At 43.3% G+C, this 14,415-nt stretch overlaps 1 protein-coding gene across 3 annotated transcripts in view; it reads right to left on the minus strand.

Moving 5' to 3' along the window:
• Positions 1-14,415, minus strand: part of WDTC1 (WD and tetratricopeptide repeats 1) — a 63,677-nt gene that overhangs the window by 13,427 nt on the left and 35,835 nt on the right. For all 3 annotated transcript variants that reach the window (XM_029946093.1, XM_029946094.1, XM_029946096.1), the window contains 4 exons: positions 6,846-6,892; positions 6,342-6,453; positions 3,467-3,654; positions 859-1,041 (listed from right to left, as the gene is read on the minus strand). In XM_029946093.1, coding sequence (XP_029801953.1) covers positions 859-1,041; positions 3,467-3,654; positions 6,342-6,453; positions 6,846-6,892 — 530 coding nt within the window. The remainder of the gene's footprint in view (positions 1-858; positions 1,042-3,466; positions 3,655-6,341; positions 6,454-6,845; positions 6,893-14,415) is intronic.

Genomic DNA, 14,415 nt, shown 5'->3' on the forward strand with positions numbered 1-14,415 from the left:
GTGTGTATCGCTGAAAGGAGGCACTCTTTCTTCCTCACCTCAGCAACCCCGAAGGTCCATCAGCTAGATAGCCATGGACACATACATAACAGTGCTTTACCAGTAGGTCCTGTCCATTGTCTTGGTCCACATGACCACCCTGTCAGCCCCATTTTACAGATGAGGAAGCTAAGGTTCAAGGCCTGCTCCAAGTCAGGTAGTGTGTAAGGAGCAGCAGTGGTTGCCCAAACCCACAAATGAAAGCAATGCAGGCCAGATGTCCCTGCACCTGTCTCAGAAGTCCACTGAAAACCCAGGCTGGTGGAGCTGCTCAGGTCTGGGACTTCTGTGGAGGTTCTGAATGTATTCTACTTTTGTTAAAAAAAAAATAAATAAAATTACATGTGCAAAAAAGAAATTACATGTACAAGATTATAACTCTGTACAAATACTCAGAGTAAAAGAACAAGCAGAAAATATACACAGTGATTTCTTTCAGGTAATGGATTATTTGTAGTTTATTATACAACCATATTTTCCAAAACAAGCATGGATTAACTATATTTTTTAAATCACAAAATTTAAGAGCCACCGGGTGGCGCAGGCAGTTAAGTGTCTGACTTCAGCTCAGGTTATGATCTCCCGGTTCAGTTCGTGAGTTTGAGCCCCTGCACTGGGCTCTCTGCTGTCAGCATAGAGCCCGATTCAGGTCCTCTGTGTCCCACTCCTGCCCCTCCCACACTCTCTCTCTCAAAAACAAACATTTAAAAAAAATCACAGAATTTAAAAAACCCACTTCAAAAAGAAGAGGGCATGGCAATGAGAGAAAGGGCAGCGCGTTCCCAGGGACTTGCCCACGGGAGGCTGAACTCTTCATACCTGTGGTTATGGATCATGCGAATGTCATAGAGCCTCACAAAAGGCCCACTGGCCCCTACTGCCAGGCAGTTGTTGTCCTGGGGGTTGACAGTGAGGCACTTGGCCTCCACCAGCTGGCCACAGTACTCTGTCAGGTCAATCAGCACCTCGGAGTGTTTGCTGTTCTCCCGAAGGTCATACTGGCTGTGAGAGAGGACAGCATTAGGGGTGGGGACTGGGTCCTCCTGTGAGGCAGGGGAGAAGGCAAAGCCTTGTTATACAAAGGAACTGGGGAGGGCTTTGACCTGTTCGTAAATCATAAGAATGTAAAGAAACCACTCCCATTTCCTGAGTGCTCACTGTGTGCCAGGCTTCTCACACATTCTGTCTTACTCTTCACATAACTACTTAAGGTGAATACGACTACTGTATTTTTTTTTTTTACAGATGTCAGTGATCTTGCCATTAAAGTACTATTACTACTGATTACTAACATCGAGAAATTTTTGCTTTGTGTCTAGCATTATCACTAAGTGTCGTACATGGATTATCTAATTAGATCCTCACGCCATCCCAGGTACCATTAGAATGCTGGGGCTAAAGGCAAGCGAGGAGCCTGTCTGGGATGACGCTGCCAGTGAGCGTGAAGCTGGAGGAGAGCGGAGCTGGGGAGGCAGCCGTTAACCACTTGGTTTTACTCCTTAACTCTAACTTAATCTAATTTCTTGCAGGAAACAGAAGTACGGAGGTGACAGAAAAGAGAATCTAGAGGTCACCAAGAGCTATCTAGAAACACTAAGGGCCAAGACAAGCCTGAGTCCTGCTCGGGTGGTAAATGTCATGCCAGACATCCCCGGCAGTAGCACGCCCTCGATGCAGTCTGGGGGGCCGTCCTGCTGCCGCTCCACAGGCACAGAGAATGAGGAGGGTGTCCCCACGTGCACACCCACCTCTTGCCCAGACATTAGCAATGATCTCCGCCCTGTCTGCCTCACCTCTCTAAGCCGTCCTCACCAGACTACTCTTCCTAGAATCCTGCCTTTGTTCCTGCTCAAAACTCTGCACTCTTCTGCTCAAAAACTGGCACAGATTCCTCAATGCTTTTAGCATGAGTTTATTGTTAATTTACTTTTGCCAAGCTCCTCAGTCTGGTTCCCAAGACCTGCCTGCCACCAAAGTCGTTCCTCAGTTTTCTAACTGCGTCACTCACAATGACAGACAGAACTCTCTATTCCCCCCTGTGGCACATTTACCCCTGCCTTCACAAACTCTGTTCAAGGTGGAGTCCACTCTGCTTTCCCTTGCCCATCCAAACCCTGTCTAACCTGGAAGGCCCAGCTTATGCTCACCCCCTGCTAGGACACCCTCCCTGAGTGTGCCTGTGCCTAAGTGCTTAGGTTCCAAGCCCAGTTGCTTGGCCTCCACCTGCTGCCCTGGCAGTCTGGTTAGTTAAGGTCAACAAGAGTAACACAGAGTTGTACCTGCCTCCGACCAAGTGCTTTCTGTCTTCCAAGTACCATCCAAAGGTTTCACAGCCACTATCTCAATTTTAATGCTCAGGCCAACAAGGGAGATATTATGATAATTCTCATTTTACAGGTAAAGAAACTAAAGTTCAGGGGTAAAATGACTTGCCCCAAACACCAAGTGACAGAGGTAGGATTGATCCCAGGTCTGTCTGACATCAGCACCTTGCTTCTAGCTGCTGTTTTATAATTCATGCATGATTTAGATATCTCTCCTCCTTTGTAACAGGGAAGAGAGAATTCTATAAGATCTCAAAGGAGGCATTAAAGCAGGTTGGGGAGATAAGGAAAAAGCTCTAAGCCACCTCTGAAGAAAGGAGTTAAAGGGCAATGAGACCATTTTAGAATGAAAAAAGTAGAGCAAAGGTACGACAATCCAGGTCACTGAAAAAGGGGAAAGTCCACTTTACGATTTCTGATTATTCCCTTCCTGCACATATGCCCACGCATCAACTGTTTGAGAGTAATGTATCAAGCACCACTACGTGCTAGGCACTGTGCTGGGCCCTAGGGACACAACTAGGGACAAGACAGAGCTGGAGCTGCTCTGACAGTTCACTGTTTGGTGAGTGATACAGACAAAAAGGTAAACCAAGAAGAAAATAACATAAAAGAACTACAGATGTTGATAAGAGTTACAGCGGATACATTTAGGGTGCTGAGACAGAATAATGGGAGGGGGTCTACTTAGAACAGGATAGTCAGAGAAGGTACTTCTGAAGAGGTGATTCTTAAGCTGATCTCAGGGTAAGAAAGAGTTAAACATGGAAAGAACTGGGGACAGAGAAAACCAGGTGGAGCGAATAGCAAGTGTGAAAGCCCAGAGGAGGCCAACTCTGTGCATTGGTGAAAGCAGGCTGACAGGCCCGGATGTAGTGCAGGAGAGGGTAAAGAGTGGGGAAGATGAGAGCAGACAAGCAAATGTTCCCAGCTTTATGTCCAGAGACAAGCGCCCCGGGCAGACAAATGAGGCTGGAACTCTGCTGGAGGGAAGGATCCAGGCCTGTGGAAGGAAGCAGTAGGGGCAGATGGGGTGGGGGAGCCAACATGCAGTGGGGGCAGGGGAGGCACAGGCCCCGCTTGATGATGCCTCAGGCCCTTACCGGATAAGCCCATCCTCAGCAGCACTCCAGAACGTGTTGGGCCACATGGGCGCTGTGGCGATGCGTTTCACCCGGTTTGTGTGGTCTCCAAACATGTGGATTGTTTCCTTTACTGTCAGGTCGTGGACATGCACTTTGGAGTCGGCAGCCCCCGTGATTAAGATGCGGTCCCCAGCATGAGGCAGGAACTGCTCCAGAGAGATTGAAGAAGAGATTGGCAGGCAGCGGGGACAGGGGTGGCCACGGAAGACGACTAGCCTGGATGTTAGCACCCTCTTTCCTTCCACTAAGAAAACTTGGGATCTCAAGCATCAGCCCATAGGCCTACAGGTCAAAATTGGGACATATACTTTTACTTTGACAGAGTGGTCCTGACTTTCGCCAAACCGGACTACCTAGGAAATCTTCCTCTGATTCTTCCCCAGGTAAGAACTGAGTGGATGATAATCACAGCTGCTACCATTTACTAAGCATTTATCTTGCAGTAGACACCTGGGTAGGTATCTTATCTTATTGATACTTAAAAAATAACCTCATTAAAAATTGAGGTTCAGCAGAGCTGTACTCAAACTCAAGTCTGTCTGACTCCCAAATGCATACTGCCTCCTGAGGAATATTTGATAGCCTGAGGATTACTTAATAAATTAGTCTTAAGGTGAAAAGGACTTCCAGTGTTTTAAGGAGAAAGTAGTGTTTTAAATTGGTTCAAATATTTCTAGAGAACTCTCTGGCAATAGGTAACAAAGTAAAAAATTGTTTCTATCTTTCGACCCCAAACGTCCACTTCTGAGAAATGATTCTATTAGAAAAAAGGGACCTGTGCAGAAATGCCCAGAGCAGCACTCCTCATAATAGCAAATACTAGAAATGGCTCCAATGTTGACCCTTGGGGAAGGGCTGAGCATCAGGAGGAAACATCTCCCTACAGTTATTATAAAGAATGAAAATCCCACCATTCTGAGGAAATTGAGAACTAAATATTCCAGATGACATATGGTAAGAATAAACCAGCCATAAACATAGCTTTGAACAGTAATTTTTAAAAGCATGCCATTCTACCATCTCGCTTTGAGGAAGAAAAATATTTAGTTGACTTTTTCTCTTCTTTCTTGAGTTCAAAAGATTTAATTATCTTTTTTTCTTAATTGAAAAGTTTCTCCCAGCCCACAACAAGACTGAGTGGGTGCTGGGGGTGGGGCATTATTGTGCACTTAAACAGCTCAAGTCCTAGTAGACTTAAATGTTCACAAAAAAGCAATAATTTACTTTCTACATACCATTCTCTATTGGCTAACCAGGGGAGGGGCTAGATGAAATGGATGGAATTAGATCATTTTTAGGGGCAACCAGTAGTCTTTAATCCTGTCTGGAGACAGAATATCCTTCATGCACAACAGAAATAAATAGGCGAGCCCTTGAAGGCTACTGCCACACTCACCACACTCTGTAGTTGCCACCAGGGGGAGCTTGTGGGTTAAATAAATATCTGTGGAGTGTTACTACCTGAAGAGAGAAGAATTCCTTTTCTACACTTTCTACACAGAAGAGGAGACTGAGGGTCTGTGAATGTAAATGCCTTGCCCCAAATCTTACTATTAGGGAGTTACAAGACCACTGTCAAATTCCAGTTTCTGAACTCAACATTTTGTGCTCTACAATGCCGATGTGATGGCTTAGGTCTCTTTCCCAGATCCCACCCCAAAGATTCAAATTGGACCTAACACTTTTCATGGGGCAGAAACCATCTTGGTTTGTCACACAAGAGGTGATTCAGCATTGATATGTCTCTAAAATTGCAGAAAATCATCTAGGATTGGTCCCTGGAACAGGAGGTGAAAATCAGAGCTTGGGAAGGAGGCAGTGTTCAGGGAAGTAAGTAGGTTCTCGGCTCTCAAATCTACTTTCTTCATGTATCTTGTAATTCTTCTTGATATTAATTAGGAAAATATTTCTTAGATTAGTGAGGCTTTCTTAAGGACAGTATCACTCACATACATACATTATAGAATTAAAGGGCTAGAAAGATCCTTAAACGTCATTTCCTCCAAACTTCAACCTGGCAAATAAAGTTCCCAATGTTGCGAGTACCTCAGAGTGCTAGGACATTTACCACAGTCTCAAGGGCCCACTCTACCTTCTCCAAATTGCTCTAAGCATTACACAGTTCTTTACTTCATCAGGCGCACATCTGCTTCTATGGACTTGGAGCCACTAATCCCAAGTCTGTTCTCTGGGACCAGAAGGCACAAGTTTCATGTCACTTCCACTTACAGGGCTTCAGAGGCCTGAAGACACTTGTAAATTCCCTTTCCACCTCGCCTCAGCTCAACTCCCTTCACCAACAGATCAGCAGCTCAGAGAACAGTTAAAACACCTGTGCCAGGTGCCGTTTTACAAATCATCTTTTTGGACTGTAGTATCAAGACTGTGGATGGCTACTTCCCTTTTAAAATTAAATGATTCATTTACTCATTTATTCATGGATCCAGGGGATTTTCCTAAGCTACTTCCTATTTACAGAGGGTAAAGAGGCTCAGAGAGGTCAGGTGACTTGTCTAGGTCACACAGCTTCCAAAAGGCAGAGCAGGAAGTCAAACACAGGTCTGCCTACTATCTAAGTTCATGCTTGGAACCACACCACCCACCATCACCACTCAAATAAATATAAACAGCATTTCATCTAGAGCTGGCCTAGTGGCTCTAAGTGAGGATGAAGAACATGGAAACGAGATGGAGTTCCAGGAATCACCGTCAGATGCTCAGATCACAAAGGTGTCTGCGACCCCAGGGTGTATGTGGAACACATATGTGCAGATACAACCATGCACACAGACCAGTTATGCCTTTCAGTTGCTCTGTGTCTTATCCTGCTCACCTTGACAGAGAAGATGTTTGCAGTGTGTCCTGTGTGCATGGAGAGCAGCTTCTTGTGGTGCAGCGGGTCCCACACAATTGTGTGCTGGTCATCGGAACCAGAGGCCAGCAAGCTGCAAGCAGAATGAGGGGTTCTACCTCTCCTCTCACGGGCCCCACCCCCAAACCCCACATTCCCCACTGATAGTGAGGTCACACAGAGCGTGGGGAACAGGAGATGTCACAGAATTCAAGTATATCTTGTAAACATTAGTTGATTCTCTCCTACTCTGTCCTAAGGATTTCTCATTATTCCTTAAACACATTAGATTATCAAAAAAACAGGTTTGGGTGGTCATCCAATTCACTGCTCAACAGTGTGTGGATAATGGTGGACTACACTTCAGTACAGAGAAAAGAGCAGTAGTCTCTTTTCCTTATATCTACCGAGGAGGAGGAAAGTCCCCTCTCCCAGCCTCCCCACTCCCCCTCCAGCACCCTCTTCGGTGCTCTGGTTGATACTCACTCTCCTTTCTCGTTCCACTCCAGACAGTTGACACATCCTGAGTGACCCTGGCAGAGCAAATGGAAAGGGACAAGAAGACAGCCCATTAGAGGTTCTGAGAAGCAGAACTGAACAGGTGAACCAGCCTTTCCTTTCCACCAGTGTTTTCTAGGTGCATGTGAGTGACCAGAATTGAACTAAACTGTCTGGTACCTTAACAATATTCAAGTACTTTCATATTCATGATCTCACTTGATACTGAACAACTGAGCCCTAAAGGGCAGGTTTCATTGATCCTATTTTGCAGAAAAGTAAACTGAAGTTCAGATGAAAGTAAGTAAAAGTGAGATCCAAACAAATTTCTGATCCTACCACTGTCCCTTCAAGGGACATCACCATAGCCACAGAAAAGTTGCCCAGAGGAGTATCTGACTCAAAGGCAGCCAGTTAACTAGAAAGTTGATCTTTCATTTATTCGAGATATACTTAATTTATCGAGCACCCACTGCATACCAGGTACCGTTCAGACACTGGGGATACAGCAGAATGCAAAACAAAATTCCTCATCTTTTGGAGCTTACTTAAAGTAGGTAGAGCCTGGTATAGTAAGGTCAACTGGGCCAGAGTCTTGAGCTTGGGGATGTGAATGAGAAACAAGGAATGAGGCAGTTATTGATAGATACTGAGGTTGAAAACATGCACAGAGAGAAATCATGGTAAACCTAGAGCTATGAAGAAACAGAATCCATGAAAAGCAGAAGGTATAAAGTGGCAGAACCAAGTCTTACAAGGGAGAATGAAAGAACAAGTCACCAGGCATTCCTATATACTGTTTTCTGTTCGCACCTTCCTTCATTCCTAAGGATACCTAGATTTTTATTTACTTACCTCCACATGCCAAATTAGACCATGTGTTTTAGCAAGCGTAAACCCATTGTCTTTGCTATACTGATAGGTTTAAAAACTTAGGTATAAGCCAAATTGGATGTGGCATTTACTTGGGCACAGGGATTGGCTCAGAAATAAGCCTGTGACCCCAATCAGATGCAGGGGGCACAGCGGCTGGGAGGCTTCCTGAAGAGGAGTTTTCTCATTCTCGGGAGACAGTCTATGAAAGAGATACTTTTCTTCTTTTGGATGTTGGGTGTACTGATGTGACACTTGGAATTGCCACCACAAGGGAAGCCAGCCTGAGAGTGAGGTCAATACACAGAGGAGAGCCCAGCCAATGGAATGAGAAAAATGGAGCAAGAGTGATCAGAGTAACCAATCCTGATGCTTACTCTACTTGTGGACTTCCAGTTAAGCAAGACCATCAGTTCTTCATTGTTTAAGGTCATTTGGATTGGGCTGTTACTTGTGGCCCAAAACATGCTAACTAATAACCCCCAACTCATTCTTCAAGTCTCAGTTTATAGGCACTTTCTTCAAGATGCCTTTCCTATCCTGTAAATTTGGGAGGGAGGCATACCCTTCCTGTGGGTTCCTACTGTCACACTGGATTATGACTCTGTGCTGACATGGTAGTCTGCTTCACCAGACTGAGCCCCGAGAAAGCAGACTTTGTGTCTTTTACTCACTGTATCCCCAGGGCGAGAAACAGAGCCCAGCATATATCTGTTGCCCAAATGAACAAATGAGTCCAGTGGGACTAGTGGGTAGAATTGAGAGATATGAACAACTCTAATTCCCAACTGTCTAGTTAGAAAGGCTTTTCTTCTGCCTTCTCCTTCCCTCTTACCTTTTGTCCTGTAAAGATTCTCTGGTGGGTTGAACCACATTATTTCCAGGTTCTGCACTTACATGCATTCACTCTGCTCAGACTCGTCAGACTACTTGTTGACTTGAGCCTCTCACTCCCCCACGGCACTTGGTTGAAACCCCACACATGGCTCTGGTCACACTTTGTGGGTCACAATCATTTGTCTTCAGCTCTTTCATTTTCTCACCAGGATGTAAATTACTTGTGCCTGGGCAGGAGGGGCTGGTCACATCTTTAGCTTGCAATCTCCCAAAGTACCAAGGGCCTTGAATGCTTGCCACTTACTGAGGGCTTACAAAGGGCTGGACACAGTGCTAAGTACTCGTGGTAGCCAGAAAAATCACCCCCAAATGTGTGTCCTGATCCTCTGGAACCTATGAATATGTTATGTTTGGTGGCCAAGGGGACTTTGCAGATGTGATTAAGGTTAAGGTCCTCAAGATGGGGAGAGTCCTCTAGATTATCCAGGTGGTCCCATTATGATCACACGAGTCCTTAAAATCACAGAACCTTTCCTGGCTGCAGAGAAGTAGGAGATGTAGGTGTGAAAGGGATTTGTCTTGTTATTGCTGGCTTTGTAGATGGAAGAAAGGGATTATGGGTCAGGAAATGCAGCAGCCTCTAGAAGTTGGGAACTGCAAAGAAAGGAATTCTACCTTACAGCCTCCAAGAGGTACACAACCTTGTCCAGAACTTGCTTTTAGCCCAGTGAAACCCAGGTCAGACTTCTGATCTAGAGAACTGTGAAATAATATATTTGTGTTGTTTTGATCCATTACGTCTGTGGTAACTTGTTATGGCAGCAATAGGACACTAATCCAGCACTCTATTATATCCATTGTCTTGTTTAAGAAACAGGTATCACTACTCATTTCACATATAAGAAAGACAATGCTGAGAGAGATTAGGTAACCTGCTGTGAGACTGTAATTTATAACAAGAAATACATATTTGGTCTTCTTCCCATATCTGAACCCCTAAAGACCTTGGAATTTCCCAAGTGAGTGAAAAGGATGTCTTGATATTCACAACAAATCCCTTTCAACCACACCTGAGTTTATGTTAATGAAGTGATTTTTGGAAAGCACCTAAGAATGGGGTCAGGTTGCTAAAGGAACTACCCATATGACTGGAGGGTCAGAACTTTCAGTCCCACCCTCCTGACCTCTGGGGAGGGGAAAGGGCTGGAGGTTGAATAGTTCGCCAACGACCAATGTTTTAATCAAGCACACCTACATGATGAAGCCTCCAAAAAAACCCAAAAGAGGAGGTTCAAAGAGCTTGTGCATTAGGAAGCATGTAGCGATTTGGGGAGAGTGGTACACTCCAAGAGGGCATTGGAGCTCTGTGCCCCTTCCTACATACTGTTCTAGGCATCTCTTCTATCTTCCTGAATTATATCCTTTTAGAATACATGGGTAATCTGGTAAGTAAAATGTTTGAGTTCTGTGAGTCATTCTAGCAGATTAATCAAATCCAAGGAAGAGGTTCTTGGACCCTCCAATCTATAGATGGTTGATCAAAAGCACAGGTGACAACATGGACTTGTGATTGGCAGTCACAGGACTAAACCTTTAACCTGTACGACGTGATGCTGTCTCCAGATTGATAGTGTCAGAATTGAGTTAAATTGTAGGGCACCCATTTGGTGTTGGAGAATGCTTGGTGTGTAAAAATAAGCAAAATTCCACATATATTAGACCTGCCTAATATGGCACCACTAACAGTGGTGACATGAAACAGGATTTCAACTTGAGGGCCTGAGCTCTTATGTATTATGTGAGAAATGGATGAATGCTTCTAGCATTACTGTCTTGTCCTCAAATCAGTAATCCATCCAAAATATGGAAGACAGAGGCCACAGTAGACAAATATGATACTTATGATTAATTTTCACATGGTAAAAGCTAGCTGAAAGGTGGGTGAGATGAAGAGAGTATTAAGAAAAAGCTCAAACCACAGTCTACAAAAATACAAAGTTAACTATTGACAAAAAATATTAATAAAGGGCTTTCTAAGTTAGAACAGGTGTTTGGTAAGCTACTTAAATAAGGAACAGAGTAAGAGGAGTTATTTTGGCCTTGATGGCTTAGATACTGGGTCACAATCTACAATTATGTTGTAGAATACAATGGAAGAAAATATGTCTATGATCTATCAGAATTAAAAGGTGGGTAAAAAATAAAGGGAGAAAACCTCAAACTTTTAAGAAACCAAGAGGAGGGACTGTTTTGAGATGACTCTTAGAGGGGAATAGACCTTTATGTGCTTCCCTGGACCCTTGGAAATAGTACTGTTTGCACACTGGGGACCTAGAAGAAACAGAAAGTGCACAAAGAACCTGTAATAAAAGTTTTAAATCTCATTTAAGTTCCAAGTTACAACCTTTTAGTTCCTGCTTAACTTTGTTAAATACTGATTATAATTACTATTTGTTGTGAGTCCCTATAATTTGCTGAGTAGCATGCTGTATGAGAGGAGGAGGAGGCAGGAAGAAGTATTTTATCACTGACACTGCTCAGAATTTTAGGTGCATAATGATGATAAAAAGCAAATGGACTTTGGGTTTTATTACTGCTTTTACATTCTTTACAGACTATGTATCCCTTATAGCCTGCATTGCAGGCCCCATCTTGGTATGCCACTAATAGGTAGAATGCTAGTTATTAATATACATGATCTAATTAACACTCCCTTTTCATGGGTAAGACCAAGTCTCCGAGATAACTTAACCAGGGTTGCACAAATTACAAATACCAGAGCCCAGATGGGAAGCCAGGTCAATAGAGCTCCAAAGTCTTTCTCTGGCCATGCTGGACTACCTCAGATGCCATGCTTATTACTGCCTCTGTGACAAAGAGATCTCAGGGCACCTGGGTGGCTCAGTCGGGTGAGTGTCTAACTCTTGATTTTGACTCAGGTCATGATCCCAGGGTCATGGGATCAAGCCTCATTTCAGGTTCCATGCTGAAGTGTGGAGCCTGCTTGGGATTCTCCCGTGTTCTGCCTCTGCCCCTCTCCCCTGCTTGTGCTCTTTCTAAAATTAAAAAAAATTATAAAAATAAAAATAATAAAGAGATTTCATTGCCTTAAATCCTTTTTTTTATGTTTTATTTATTTTTGATACAGAGAGCGGAAGGGGCAGAGAGAGAAGGAGACACAGAACTGGAAGCAGGCTCCAGGTTCTGAACTGTTAGCACAGAGCCTGACACAGGGCTCTAACCCACGAATGTGAGATCTGACCTGAGCTGAAGTCGGAGGCTTAGCCGACTGAGCCACCCAGGCGCCCTCTACGATCACCTTAAAGACTGGCAGTTTCATATATAAAGTTAAGCTTATATCTACCCTATGACCTAGCAATTCCATCCCTAGGTAATTACTTGAAAGAAATTAAAACATTTGGCCACATGAAGACTGACATAGAATATCCATAGATGCTGTAGTTTTAAAAGCTCCAAAGGCATCTGGCTGGACCTGTCAGTAGAACGTGTGGCCCTTAAAAAAAAATTTTTTTTAATGTTTATTTTGGAGAGAGAGAGAAAGAGCATGAGTGGGGGAAAGGCAGAGAGAGAGGGAGACAGAATCTGAAGCAGGCTCCAGGCTCTGAGCTGTTAGCACAGAGCCCAAAGCAGGACTCAAACTCACAGACTGCAAGATCATGACCTGAGAAGTTGAATGCTTAGCTGACTGAGCCACCCAGGTGCCCCAAGCATGTGACGCTTGATTTCAGAGTTCTGAGTTCAAACCCCACACTGAGTGTAGAGATTACTTAAATTACTTACAAAAAAAAAAAAAAGATTTTATTATCTTAAAAATTTTTCAAAAATAAAGGTTCCAAACTGGAAATAACCCAATGGTCATCAATAAGAAAATGGATAAATAAAATGTAGTTGCTCTACAAGATGGAATACTAGTCAGCAATAAAAAGGAATGTGGTTGAAACTCATGCAACAACATGGATCAAACTCAAAAAACAGGGGCGCCTGGGTGGCTCAGTCGGTTAAGCCTCTGGCTTCGGCTCTGGTCAGATCTCACGTTTGTGGGTTCAAGCCCCGCGTCAGGCTCTGTGCTGACAGCTAGCTCAGAGCCTGGAGCCTGCTTCCGGTTCTGTCTCCTTCTCTCTCTGCCCCTCCCCCTCTCATGCTCTGTCTCTCTCTGTATCACAAATAAACATTTAAAAAAACCCTCAAAAAACATTATGCTAAGCAAAAGAAGCCAAACACATACAAAAATATACTATCTAATTCCATTTACATTAAGTATAAGAACAAGCAAAACTAATATTTAAAGACACAAGCCATAAAATGGTTGTTCTGAAGTAGAAGGGTTGACTGGAAAGGACACTGTGAGAACTTTCTACTGAGATGGTACTTCCCTTTTCTTTTATAATTAAAAAACATTTTTAATGTTTATTTATATTTGAGAGAGAGACACAGAGTGCAAGCCAGGGAGGGGCAGAGAGAGAGGGAGACACAGAATTGGAAGCAGGCCCTAGGCTCTGAGCTGTCAGCGCAGAGCCCGATGTGGGGCTAGAACCCATGAACTGTGAGATCATGACCTGAGCCAAAGTAGGACCCTCAAATGACTAAGCCACCCAGGTGTCCGTCCCCGTGATAGTATTTCCTAACTTGTTGCAGATGGTAGTTACGCAAGTGTCAAAACTCATCTAACTCAATACTTGAGACCTACGCACTTTATTTTTGTGTAAATCATACCTCAATAAAGAGAGAAAAAAGATAATATTAAAAGATAATAATAGCAATAGTAGCAGCTGATATATACTGAGCACTATCTCACCACATACCATGGACACTATTGTGCCTTCATATATGTTTTTAATTTTTACAACTGTCTTACGATGGAAACATCATTACTATTCTCATTTTTCAGAGGAGGAAAAGATTAATACCCCACCCCATACTGTATAAATAGTGTAGCCAGACTGTGAACCCATGTCTGACAGATTCCAGAGCTTGGCTGTTACCCATGATGTTAAACTGCCTTTTTAAATTCTAAACTGTCTCTCCTAAAACTTATATGCTTGTTATGTCCCTGCCAGTATTGTACTGGGCTCAGAGAGGGATAATTGAGTCAGACAGACACATCTCCTGTCTTCACAGAGCTGATGAGGTTTTGTTTTCTCCTCCTCTATACTAAATATATAACATTAGTCTTTCCCCAAGTTATTATTAACTCCTCATAAGCATCACTTCAAACGGCTATGGAATATTCCTCCAAAAGTTAAACTGTATTCACTTCTACCTTAGTGTTATACATTTAGGTTAGTTCCAGATTTGGTGAGTTGATATATTTTAAAATTCCAGTGGGTAAAAAAACATTTACAGTTGACTGGTCAGCCCAGAGTAGGCATAATGTCATGTTTTTTTATTTTTTTGCAGTTGACTGGAAATATATAAAATCTGTGTTGTAATGCTCGATATAGCCCCTACTACTCAGGAACCTGATGAGCAGTCATGGTGTGGCAAAGTGTACTTAAATGGAAAACACTATTAATAAATACAAGTCTATCAAAATGTGGGATCCAGAAGGGAAAAATAATAAAAGTCATTCTAGTCATTCAGTTCTAGAGGGATAAAAATGGGACCCACTGTATATGGGAATAATAAAAAAATATGAGAGAGAAGTAAAGAGCTAGGAAGTCTGTAAAAAGGACTAGGGAGCCTTTTGTCCATATTTACTTTTTTACGAGAAGCTGAGACTGGTTAGTAAGAATCAGATTTGTAAAGTGAAAGAGTTGTCTGTGTTCAACTCTGGCCTGGCCTCTTCCTAGGTATATGGGTAATCACTTAAGATTCCCAGAACCTCTGA

This window comes from Suricata suricatta, chromosome 8 (assembly GCF_006229205.1).
Source record: "Suricata suricatta isolate VVHF042 chromosome 8, meerkat_22Aug2017_6uvM2_HiC, whole genome shotgun sequence".
Classification (NCBI taxonomy): domain Eukaryota; kingdom Metazoa; phylum Chordata; class Mammalia; order Carnivora; family Herpestidae; genus Suricata; species Suricata suricatta.